This window comes from Rhinopithecus roxellana, chromosome 19 (assembly GCF_007565055.1).
Source record: "Rhinopithecus roxellana isolate Shanxi Qingling chromosome 19, ASM756505v1, whole genome shotgun sequence".
Classification (NCBI taxonomy): Eukaryota; Metazoa; Chordata; class Mammalia; order Primates; family Cercopithecidae; genus Rhinopithecus; species Rhinopithecus roxellana.
The window spans coordinates 47,374,283-47,387,259 of record NC_044567.1 but is presented as its reverse complement, the minus strand read 5'-3'; the positions used below and the strand labels follow the sequence as shown (position 1 = coordinate 47,387,259).

General features: G+C 46.7%; 1 protein-coding gene across 2 annotated transcripts in view; it reads left to right on the top strand.

Moving 5' to 3' along the window:
* USP43 (ubiquitin specific peptidase 43) overlaps window positions 1-12,478 on the top strand; it is an 88,317-nt gene extending 75,839 nt beyond the window's left edge. For both annotated transcript variants that reach the window (XM_010358262.2, XM_010358263.2), the window contains exon 15: window positions 10,732-12,478. In XM_010358262.2, coding sequence (XP_010356564.2) covers window positions 10,732-11,768 — 1,037 coding nt within the window. In that variant the 3' untranslated portion in view covers window positions 11,769-12,478. The remainder of the gene's footprint in view (window positions 1-10,731) is intronic.
* Window positions 12,479-12,977: the final 499 nt, after the last annotated feature.

Sequence of the window (12,977 nt, the reverse complement as noted above, 5' to 3'; positions counted from 1 at the left end):
TCTCTTGATCTCGTGATCTGCCCACCTTGGCCTCCCAAAGTGCTGGGATTACAGGGTGTGAGCCACCACCCCTAGCCGTAGCTCACGTTTATTTCAATGTTTAATAGTAGAAGTGTTTGGGTCTTTATTTAGAAGTTTGGCGATGCTTTTGGGACCAGAAATATGCTGTAGGAGCTTAACTATTATTTGTATCAATTAGTCTTTGGGAAAGTTGGTTTCGTTATATGTTGTTTTGATTCAAGTTCAAGTTATCAAGGGCCTTTCAATGATGCTGCAAAGACTTACTGTACCAGGTGTGTACCAAACTCTGGTTACATATTTGTGAGTTGAATAGAGATGATGATAGGATCTTAAAGCTACAAGTGGTTTTAGATTCTCACTGAGTCCGCCCCTCTGGTTTACAGGGATTCGTGTGTCAGAGTTAGTTAATTCATTCCCCAGTGTGTGGCCTTTGGGCTGCCAGAATTTCACGAGTAGACATGATACTCATAGCGTGTCTGTGCATCTTGGAGTTGTCTGATTTCCTTAGAATAATGTTTCTGGGCTGGGAGCAGTAGCTCACGCCTGTAATCCCAGCACTTTGGGAGGCCAAGGTGGGCAGAGGTTGGGAGTTCGAGACCAGCCTGATCAACATAGAAAAACCCCGTCTCTACTAAAAATAAAAATTAGTTGGTCATGGTGGTGCATGCCTGTCATCCCAGCTATTCAGGAGGCTGAGGCAGGAGAATTGCTTGAACCCAGGAGGCAGAAGTTGCGGTGAGCCGAGATCGTGCCATTGCACTCCAGCCTGGGCAACAAGAGCAAATCTCCATTTCAAAAAATAAAAATAAAAAAGAATCCGTTTCTGTGCAGGTATACTATTTCATGCAGTATGTTTTGACTTGTCCTGGCTGGACATTTCTTTTCCCCTTGTATTTTCATGATTGCACGTTTAAAATTATGTCTATGGCCGGGTATGGTGGCGCATGTCTGTAATCCCAGGTACTCGGGAGGCTGAGGCAGGAGAATCACTCGAACCTAAGGAGGTGGAGGTTTCAGTGAGCTGAGATCGCACCACTGCACTCTAGCCTGGGCAACAAGAGTGAAACTCCATGTAAAAAAAAAAAAAAATAGTGTCTACAACAAAAAAGATGTTCTTTCTCAAGCTCGTTCATCCCTGTCAGCACCACCTATGATAAGTTCAAAAATTCATCCCAGCTCTGTTTAACGGCAAAGTACCTCAGACCATTTCTCGGTTCTCCCAAGAAGAAATGTGCTTGACACCCTCCCAAGAGGAGGCTATTTCAAAGGATGGCCCAAGTTCTTCTCATGCTATTCAGACAGATGTCAGGCACACCTCTTGAAAACTTCCTCAGAGACCTCTGAGAGGGCTGGGGGAGGGATGATAACTGTCCTGCAGACCCTTGCAGGCATTTTACTCACATTCACTAGTTCAGTCCTCAAAACCTTTGGGAGAGATGATCTTATAGGCCTACCAAGGGGAAATCTGAGACTCGGTGTGAAGCAGCCAGTTGCACCTGGTTGTACAGCTCACCCCTGGAAAGTGGTGGGACTGAAATGGACCCGTTCCCTCTGGGTGCCAGGTCTTGGCTCTCAGGCTCTTTAGACATACGTTCCAGATTAGAGTTGCTTTCACTTGGAGAGAGACTGCAAGAACCTTGCTTCCTAAGAGAGCTTTTCCTCCTGGGGTTTGACTAAAATGGTGACAGATTTTGAAACCTGTTTTAGAAGTTCTGAAATGGTTGAAAAATCCAGCATTTGCTGAGCGTGGTGGTTCATGCCTGTAATCCCAGCACTTTGGGAGGCCGAGGCAGGTGGATCACCTGAGGCTAGGAGTTCGAGACCAGCCTGGTCCACATGGCAAAACCTTGTCTCTACTAAAAATGCAAAAATTAGCTGGGCATGATGGCCATGCCTGTGATCCCAGCTACTCAGGAGAGTGAGGCTGGAGAATCACTTGAGCCCAAGAAGTGGAGGTTGGAGTGAGCCGAGATCCCATCAGTGTGCTCCAGCCTGAGTGACAGAGTGAGACCCTGTTTCAAAAAAAAAAAGAAAGACTAGGAGGCCGAGCCAGGCGGATCACTTGAGATCAGGAGTTTCGCCATAGCTTGGCCAATGTGGTGAAACTCCGTCTACTAAAAACGCAAAAATTAGTTGGGCATGGTGGCGCGTGCCTATAATCCCAGCTACCTGGGAGGCTGAGGCAGGAGAATCCCTTAAATCTGTGAGGTGGAGATTGCAGTGAGCCGAGATTGCGCCTCTGCACTCCAGCCTGGGCGACAGAGTGAGACTCCATCTCAAAAAAAAAAAAAAAAAAAAAAGAAGAAGAAGAAAAAAAGAAAGAAGAAAAAGAAAAATCCAGCTTTTTTTTTTTTTTTTTTTTTTTTAACTAAACCCGGGCAAGACGAAAATCTAGCAAATCTAGCATATAAGTTTTCAAATAGTGGTGGGTAGCCCTTCTTCCCACTGTCATGAGTTTGCAAATATGTAGGAGAGAGTGGTTTTTTTCTGTTTTTTTGTTTTTGTTTGTTTTTGAGATGGAGTTTTGCTCTTGTTGCCCAGGCTGGAGTGCCATGGCGCAATCTCTGTTCATTGTAACCTTCGCCTCCCAGGTTCAAGCAATTCTCCTGCCTCAGCCTCCCGAGTAGCTGGGATTACAGGCATGCACCACCATGCCTGGCTAATTTTGTATTTTTAGTAGAGATGGCATTTCTCTATGTTGGTCAGGCTGGTCTTGAACTCCCGACCTCAGGTGATCTGCCCACCTGGGCCTCCCAAAGTGCTGGGATTACAGGTATGAGCCACCGCGCCCGGCTGGGTTTTTTTGACTGTCAAAATTAGTAGAGGTGACTACTGGCATTTATTCCCCAGGTTGGGGGCAAGAATGCTAAGTGTCCTGCAATGCCCAAGAGTAGTCCTGCTCAGTAAAAAGTCATCACTGCAAAACACCAGCAGCTCTCTGTATAGAAATGGTGGCAGCCTGAGAACACCACCTTTCTGGTAGCCCTGGTTATGAACATCATAATAATGAAGGAATCTTAAACCAAAATGAATGGATCCAAGTTTTGTAGAGACTGCAACTTATATAATTGAGGTGGGTGTGGGGAAAGGTTCTATAAGAAAAAGAATATAGAAACATCTTACTTTTGCAATTTTTATACAATCATGACCATGTAAAAAAATGGCTAGGGGTCCTTCCCAGAGACCCCCTCGTAATAAGAGGCCCTGAAAGTTAAGCTTTCATAGCTTCTCAGTATGGGCACTTCTGATGATAAATTTCCTCTATGGTTTTATTGGGCCTCAAAGGTTTTCGTTTTCTCTTTTTAAGCACTTTCCAGATAGTATTTCATTTCAGTTTTGATTTCTTCTTTGATCTAGAGGTTATCTGGAAGTCTCAACTATTTCAGACTATTTTGGTCAATTTTATTCTTTGATTTTTGTGGGTTGTGATCCAAGAATGTGGTTTTCAAAAATTATTCCCTTTTTCAAGTCAGACGTGCCGCAGGGTCACACATTAGTCCCTTTTTGTGGTCAAGTACATGATTACTATTTTGTAAATGAGACTGAGTTTCGCTCTTGTTGCCCAGGCTGGAGTGCAATGGCCCAATCTTGGCTCACCGCAATCTCTACCTCCAAGGTTCAAGCAATTCTCCTGCCTCAGCCTCCCCAGTAGCTGGGATTACAGGCGCCTGCCACCACACCCAGCCAATTTTTTTTTTTTTTTTTTTTTTTTTTGTATTTTTAGTACAGACAGGGTTTCACTATGTTGGCCAAGCTGGTCTCAAACTCCTGACCTCAGGTGATCCACCTGCCTTGGCCTCCCTACAGTGTTGGGATTACAGGCGTGAGCCACTGCACCCAGCCTAGCTGTATCTTTAATCAAGAAATCCTTGCGTTTTAATAATTTTCACTTTATCTTGTTAGTTGCTTTGTTACTAGGTGTCTACGGGTTTATGACTATTAGCTCTCTTTTATAAGTTGTGCTTTTTATCATTATAATGCGGTTCTTTATCCCTGCTTAATGTTTTCAACTTTAAATTCTACTTTGTCCAAGTTTAATAATCCCACCTTTTCTTCTTTCTTTTTGCCTTCTCTCTTTCTCATTTGCCTGCTGTCATTTTTTGCCCCTCTCTTGGGCTTTGGGAACCTTTCTTTTTGAGTTAGTTTTAAGTGGTTTCTGGTCAACAGCCTGGTGCTGGGTTTTTTGTTTTCTTTTTACCGAAAATTCAGAGGCTGTCTTATAACTGGAGCCTTCCGTTCATGCCGACTTAATGGAACAGCTGCAAAACTTGATTTTGTTCATTTCATTTTTAAAGATTTTCTGTGGCTGCTGCTTCTTTTCCTTTCCTTATTGTTGCTGATGTGAGCGTGTTGCTCTTTGTTTCCTGGTTCACTGGGAAGTTCTGCTGCTCAGGTCACAAAGTAGCAATTTGTTAATCTGCTTTCTCTGTCTCAGTATTTAGAAGCCAATTATTTCCTGCAAGGTGCTGTATTTCACGACTGTCTTCTCTCCTTCCCCCCCCCCCCCCATAAGATGAGAAATATATAATATATCTGTTGTCAGTCTTTTCCCTGTCGTTTCCCCCAAAATGAGAGCTTTGAAAGGCTTTCATGTGCCTCCTCTGGTCTCTTTTGCGAACTCTTAGATTTTGCTGACAGGGCCTAGTACTTTCTACTCCAGACGGTTATCAGAACGCCCCTCGCAGCACTTAACTTTATGTGACACATTCTGGGCCGTCTGTCCTGCCTATAGGGTGGTGGACGGTACCCGGATTGCAGGGTCCACTGTGCACCACTATTTTTCTCCTCTTTGTCACCTCCCCGTCTTGAGGTGGTAGGTCTGGTTCATTCGAGTGTGTGTGATATGTTCTCAAAATCTTTGCCCAGCCGCAAGTATTTCCTTTCATTTGGGAGTGAATGGCAGCTTGGCTGGTTGCACGACTCTTGGGTCGCAGTTCTTTTCTCTCAGGCATCTGAAGCTGTTTTCCCACAGCCTCCCTGGCCCCAGGGTTGCAGGTGAGAAAACCAGGCTTTTTTTTGTTTGTTTGTTTTGTTTTGTTTTGTTTATAGGCGACTCATTTGTTTTTTCTGGTTGGAAGCTTTTATGATCCTCCCCTTGACCTTGGAGTTGAGAAATTCTCCCAGAATATGCCTAGGCACAGGTTTTTGTTCTTCAACCTTACCTAGAACTTGGGGGTGCCTTTTGTTCTACAGACTCAGGCCTGTCTTTAGAGAAATGTCTTTTGGTTTTTGTGTAATGATTGTCTCTCCTGCTTTTGATGTTTTTGTGATTTGCTGTTGAGTCTCCTGGATCTGTCTTCTGAGTCTCCTGCCTTTTTCCTTGTAGTTCGTTCCTTCCTCCCTTCCCCCGCCTTTTTCTCTCTTTCTCTCTTTCTTTCTTTCTTTCTTTTTCTTTTTTTTTGAGACGGAGTCTCGCTCTGTCGCCTGGGCTGGAGTGCAGTGGCCGGATCTCAGCTCACTGCAAGCTCCGCCTCCCGGGTTCCCGCCATTCTCCTGCCTCAGCCTCCGCAGTAGCTGGGACTACAGGCGCCCGCCACCTCGCCCGGCTAGATTTTTGTATTTTTTTAGTAGAGACGGGGTTTCACCGTGTTAGCCAGGATGGTCTCGATCTCCTGACCTTGTGAACTGCCCGCCTCAGCCTCCCAAAGTGCTGGGATTACAGGCTTGAGCCACCGCGCCCGGCCTTCTCTCTTTCTTTCTTTTTTCGAGATGGAGTCTTGCTCTGTGGCCCAGGCTGGAGGGCAGTGGTACAATCTTGGCTCACTGCAACCTCCCCCTCCCGGGTCCAAGCGATTTTCCTGCCTCAGCCTCATGAATAGCTGGGATTACAGGCGCGCACCACCACATCCGACTAATTTTTGTGTTTTTAGTAGAGACGGGGTTTTGTATTTTTAGTAGAGACGGCGTTTCACCATGTTGGTCAGGCTGGTCTTGAACTCTGCTGCTCTGGTCCAATTTGTTAATTGCTACTTTGACCTCATGATCCACCCATCTCGGCCTCCCAAAGTGCTGCGATTACAGGGGAGAGCCACCGCACCCGGCCTCCCTTGTAGTTTCTATCTCTTGGTCAGTCACGATTTTCAGTCCCTGTTTTTTCAGTGTCTTCCTTGAGATGCAAGTTTATTGATCATTTTAAACTGTCGCGTTTCCGCTGGTGGCTCTGTTTCATCAGCGGCCTGCTCCGATGGTTCTGTTGATTCTTCTCGGACTGCCAGACCCCCTCATGCGTGTTGCTGTTTTCTTTTCTGCTCCACCCTCTCTTGCATGGCAGTGGTTCTTGGAGTAATGAAAGGGGCAGTGGCTTTGGCTCCCAAGGGCTGGTGGTGTGACAGCCAGCCTTTTTCTTCCCCGCTTCGTCCTGCTGGTTCAATATCGGAGGTGGAGAAGCTTCAACTCATCGGTGTAGCTTTTTCTTATGGGGACCAGAGGAAAGCTGGGGGATAGGTTTGTCCTGGGTTGCACCCTGACCTCCATGCAGAAATGGTCATCAGGCTGTGAAGTAATTGTACACGGCTCAAGAAACATCATATGGGGCCTGGCATGGTGACTCACACCTGTAATCCCAGCACTTTGGGAGGCCGAGGCAGGTGGATTACTTAAGGTCATGAGTTCAAGACCAGCCTGGCCAACATGGTGAAACCCCATCTCTGCTAAAAATACAAAAATTAGCCACACGTGGTGGCGGGCACCTGTAATCCCAGCTACTGGGGAGGCTGAGGCAGGAGAATCACTTGAACCTGGGAGGCAGAGGTTGCAGTGAGCCAAGAGCGAGACTCTGTCTCAAAAAAAAAAAAAAAAAAAAAAAAAGAGAAAAAAAGAAAAGAAGCATTGTATGGTATCATATATTCTTCTTGCTTTTGCCAAACCTCATAAAGACAGGTGCATCATATTATTTTCCCTCAACTGTATCCCCAGCATTGAAGACAGTCCTTGGCACATAGTAGGTGCTTATTAAATTTTTTTTTTTTTTTTTTTTTTTTTTTTTTTTTTTTTTTTTTTTTTTTTGAGACGGAGTCTCGCTCTGTTGCCCAGGCTGGAGTGCAGTGGCGCAATCTCGGCTCACTGCAAGCTCCATCTCCCGGGTTCCCGCCATTCTCCTGCCTCAGCCTCCCGAGTAGCTGGGACTACAGGCGCCCGCCACCACGCCCGGCTAGTTTTTTGTATTTTTAGTAGAGACGGGGTTTCACCGTGTTAGCCAGGATGGTCTCGATCTCCTGACCTCGTGATCCGCCCGTCTCGGCCTCCCAAAGTGCTGGGATTACAGGCTTGAGCCACCGCGCCCGGCCTATTAAATATTTTTTGAAGGAGTAAGCAGGTGGATGTATGAAGCATGATGGAAGCCCTTGAAGAGACAGAAGGTACTCAACTAGGAAAAGTCTTGTTCTGTGGTGGGAGGGCGGGCGGGGGGGGCGCTAAGCATGGCACCAAGAGGTCCCCAGCCCTGTTCACAAAACACATGAGTTTGGATTGACGTGTATTGCATTAGCCAAAAATAAAAAAGTCATGTAGAAATCAAGGTGGCCACACAGGGATAGGAACAGGTGTGGCTGTTTTCAAAGCAGCACCTGCTGGCTCCAGAGCTGCAGTGTGGAGGGGGTGTTGGGGGACTGTGCCTGTCAGCTGCACTGGCGCCATCTGCATGGGTGGGGGGGCTCTTGTGGGGTCCAATGAGCACATTATGAATGCTGCGGGGCTTATGTCACCTTCGGGAAGAAGGTAACTGCCTGTGTCTTTAATGCAGTGTAAGGCTCTAGCCTCTTCTTGGTTCTCATTCAAGCCAGACTGGCTGGAAACAGAATCTTCTTGGGGTGGGGTGGGGCGGGGGTTGAACCAGAATTAGTGCCCAGGGGTCTCTGAACACCACTGTGTTCAGCATCTGTCTCCTAGCATCCCAGAAGGTTCGTCCATCTCCCCAGCGGAGGGGTACCGGGACTTGCACCCACCCTGGGCGGGAAGTGACTTAGTAGAGAGGAAGTGTGATGTAAGCATGGAGGCCTCTTATTCCCTTGTGTTCTTATGCTGTTTATTTCTCAATTTTATTAAAGCCGTCACTGTCTCAGATCCTGTTATCATAGCCCAATAAGTGGAAGGAGAATAAAGATAGGGGTGCTTTTTCACTGCCGTCTTGAGAAAGAGGAGACGCGAGTTCCGTGGGCATCTGTGGTTCCCATGAAATGTAGCTCAGGCGTTGATGTCAGCCCTGGCCTCAGACCCTGTCCTACCAGGAAGAAAGGAAGAACTGCTATTTCGGGCAGCTGCCAACTCCTCTCGCCACCTGCTGGGGCTCCAGGCAACATGCTCTCATTTTGAAAGGCTAAAAGTCACAGCTTTGTCCTGCTAATACAAAGCGTCCCTTTCTGCCCTTCCCAGGCTGTAGAAGAGAGAGAGAGAGAGAGAAAAAAAAAAGAAAGAAACTTCACACACATCTCAGACTGCAGAATATTTCTTCCCCCCAAGGGCTGCGAATTAAATAAGGTCAATCCAAACCAAAATTACAGAGTATTTTGGGTAAAATTGTGTCTATGACTGGCTAATCTAAAGAAATGCTTTGAGAAAAAGAAATATATATATATAAAACATTCTCTATGAAAAACCTGGAAAGTCAAATCCTTGAGATGCTTTCTAACTCCTTTTGGAGGTAATGGGCTTTCTGCTTCTTCCCACTCCCGTCATTTCTCCAGGGGTGCTTGGTCCATGTGCACCTTGCCTCCCCTGCATTCCTGCAGCATTCACTTTCCTGCGCCTCGTTCCTTTGCCCTTCCTGAGCTCTCACCCGCGCACGTGACAATCCCCGGCCCCTCTCTGTGTCACACATCGTGTTGGCTGTGCCGCTAACAGGGGGCGTTTTATGGCAGCAGTTCTGCTCCCTTTGGGAGCTTCTCTGTTTCATAGTTCATTCAGGCTGTTAGAACAGAATACCACGCCTGGGCAGCTTATCCACAACAGACATTTCTTCCCCACAGTCCTGCAGGCTGGAAGTCTGAGATCAGGGTGCCGGCATGATGAGGCTCTGGAGAGGTTCTTCCGGGCTGCAGACAGCTTCAAGTGTCCGCACATGGCAGAAAGAGGGCTGACTAGCTCTTTGGCCCCTTCTTAGAAGGGCCATTCACGAGGACTCCACCCTCACGACCTAATTACCACCTTATAATACCATCATCTTGGGGATTAGAGCTTCAGTGTATGACTCTCAGGGGACACAAACCTTCAGTCCACAGCACCCTCAGACACTATGAAGAAGGGCCACCCGGGGGGCAGACCTCAGAGGTCACCTTGCAATGTTTCTCCAAATGTGTGTGGCTGCCATGTGGACTGTGTGTTTTAGTTGTGCCAGGTGGATTTTGTGTGTTTCAGCAGAAGATTTCTTTCTCAGTGATTGCAGGCATCATGTAAAACAAGGCCTTTTTTTTTTTTTTTTTTTTTGAGACGGAGTCTCGCTCTGTCACCCAGGCTGGAGTGCAGTGACGCGATCTCCGCTCACTGCAAGCTCCGCCTCCCGGGTTCACGCCATTCTCCTGCCTCAGCCTCCCGAGTAGCTGGGACTACAGGCATCTGCCACCACGCCCAGCTAATTTTTTTGTATTTTTTAGTAGAGATGGGGTTTCACTGTGTTAGCCAGGATGGTCTTGATCTCCTGACCTCGTGATCCGCCCAACTCGGCCTCCCAAAGTGCTGGGATTACAGGCGTGAGCCACCGCGCCCGGCCAAAACAAGGCATTTTAATGGTACAGTGACTGATAACTGAGAATTTCTTTCCTTTTGTTTTTTTTTTTTTTGAAACAGAGTCTTGCTCTGTCACCCAGGCTGCAGTGCAGTGACATGATCTCAGCTCACTGCCACCTCCGCCTCCTGGGTTCAAGCGATTCTCCTGCCTCAGCTTCCTGAATAGCTGGGATTATAGGCATGTGCCACCGTGCCAGGCAAATTTTTGTATTTTAGTGGAGACGGGGTTTCACCATGTTGGTCAGGCTGGTCTCGAACTCCTGACCTTGTGACCCGCCCACCTCAGCCTCCCAAGACTGAGAATTTAAGCAAAAACACATAACTTTGGTTGTACATGTCCTTTTAGAAATGTTGAGATATAGGAAACAACAAAAAAAAAAAAATCCATCACAAACAGCACTGCCATGGCCCTATCCACAACTTGTTTTTGGCATCTATTTCTCTATTCTTATTTGTATGTTTTCACATGCATGCATAATACATGCACGTGTATATATTTTTACAAGTTGTATAGGTTGGTGCAAAAGTAATTGCGGTTTTTGCCTTTTTTTTTTTTTTTTTTTAAATACAATTTTTTCTTCTTTTTTAGCCCAGGGTAGGATATCAGTTTCTTGAATTTGAAAAATACAAGGACCTAATATGACCTAGAAAAGCAGAACTTTTGCTAGGCATTCCGTTTCATGGGAATATTTAAAGATGGATGAAACTCATGTTCATTTTTAGGGCTAGATGCCCGTGAGACTGAGCGTTGCCAGGTGTCTGTGCTGCCCAGCATGTAGATACCTTCTTTGGCACTGGCTTACCCTGTGGCTTCAAACGTGTAAGTGGATATTGAGGAAGAGTGGGTGAAACCATTGCTGGCTTCTTCACTGCTGTGTCTCCAGTGCCCAGCGCAGTGCCTCCCACATCAGCGGTGCTCAGTGAACGTGAGATGACTGGCATTTAGCTGTAGGGTGGCTTGTACACTGACAGTCTTTCTGTCTCTTTCAGGAGGGTTGGAGCCCAGGCGTTTGGTACGGGGCGTGAAAGGCAGAAGCATCAGCATGAAGGCACCTACCGCTTCCCGAGCCAAGCAGGGACCGTTCAAGACCATGCCTCTGCGGTGGTCCTTTGGATCCAAGGAGAAACCACCAGGTGCCTCTGTCGAGTTGGTGGAGTACTTGGAATCCAGACGAAGACCTCGGTCCACGAGCCAGTCCATTGTGTCACTGTTGACGGGCACTGTGGGTGAGGATGAGAAGTCAGCATCGCCGAGGTCCAACCTCGCCCTTCCTGCTAACAGCGAAGATGGTGGGCGGGCCATCGAAAGAGGTCCAGCCGGGGTGCCCTGTCCCTCGGCTCAACCCAACCACTGTCTGGCCCCTGGAAACTCAGATGGTCCAAACACAGCAAGGAAACTCCAAGAAAATGCAGGGCAGGACATCAAGCTTCCCAGAAAGTTTGACCTGCCTCTCACTGTGATGCCTTCAGTGGAGCATGAGAAACCAGCTCGACCGGAGGGCCAGAAGGCCATGAACTGGAAGGAGAGCTTCCAGATGGGAAGCAAGAGTAGCCCCCCCTCCCCCTATGTGGGATTCTCTGGAAATAGCAAAGACAGTCGCCGAGGCACCTCTGAGCTAGACAGACCCCTGCAGGGGACACTCACCCTTCTGAGGTCCGTGTTTCGGAAGAAGGAGAACAGGAGGAACGAGAGGGCAGAGGTCTCTCCACAAGTGCCCCCTGTCTCCCTGCTGAGTGGCAGGCTGAGTCCTGCCATGGATGGGCAGGTTCCAGGCTCACCTCCTGCCCTCAGGATCCCAGAGGGCCTGGCCAGGGGCCTGGGCAGCCGGCTTGAGAGGGATGTGTGGTCAGCTCCCAGCTCTCTCCGCCTCCCTCGTAAAGCCAGCAGAGCCCCAAGAGGCAGTGCACTGGGCATGTCACAAAGGACTGTTCCAGGGGAGCAGGCTTCTTATGGCACATTTCAGAGGGTCAAATACCACACTCTTTCTTTAGGTCGAAAGAAAACCTTACCGGAGTCCAGCTTTTGATGGAGCGTATCAGTATTGTGTGACGCTGGCGTTCTTGGGACTTTGCCAAGCAACTGTAGGCAGCTTGTGTTGAAAGTGGGTTTCCAGGAAGCCAGTTGTCTTGTAATCCCTTAAAAATTTTGTGTGTGTGTGTGTTTTGCGGGGGGAGGGGGGTCTCCATATCTAGACTTCTAACACCCAAGGTCCACATAACCCAAGGTCCAAAACCTTCCTCTATCATTGGGTGCTTTGCTACAGTCTGGCCACTAGAGGATGCTATTGGGTCAATATTACCAGTTTCAGGGCAAGAACTGGTATTTACTAAAGAGCTTTGGATGTGGGCAAACAAGGTGAGCCTGGTTAATAAGAATCTTCAAAGTCATGTCAAATACTGTCATTGGCTTTTCCTTTTTCTTTCTTTCTTTTTTTTTAAACATTGTGGACTTAAATAAAAATATTTTAGTTTTAATGCTTTACTGGGATAAGCATTAAAGATACCAAAAAAAGAGAAAAAAACAAAAGAATGATAGTGATGGTAAGCCAAGATTCTAGCAGAGAGAGATGGGAGATAAATGGCTGAGAGTTCAGGTGAATATTTAATATATTACAAATTGTATTAAAGTTTTTCAAGGTATTTTAAAAATAACTATTTTGATACTAGAAAAAAATGTTCTTTTTTTAATTTAAATATGAGATATATGTACAATTTTAATAAAATCCTGTCCATGAAACACGCATGGCTGTCTGAATTATTCAGGTTTGATAAATGACCTTGTTTCATTCCTGCTGAGTAAACTTGGTTCGTTGCTTGCTATTGCTATCAGAAAGTAGTTACTTGAATTCTTTCTAAAATCTAAAAGTGCTTTTCGTTCCAATGACTTGCTGTTTTCTAAAGAGTGGAAGCCTCCTCAGGCCTCTCTCTGGAGGGCTTGTACTTCAAAAGACACAAGTTCCACATCTGCCTGACAGATAATTAGTTGACTATCCCATTTCCTAAAGGTCTGCACACTCTTCAGTAGCGACTCTTAAAAATATCCTATCATTTCTTACTTAGAAGCTGCTAAGCCTGACCCCGGGCCTGGGGCCCAACAGTTGAGGTCACCTGTACTTAAACAGTCCTTTTTCTGCAAATACTTCCTTTTTTGATGGTAAACATTTGTTCAAGACACCTGATCCCAAGAATTAAGTCTTCCCTTATACATATTAGTATGACTCATTGACATGTCTCTG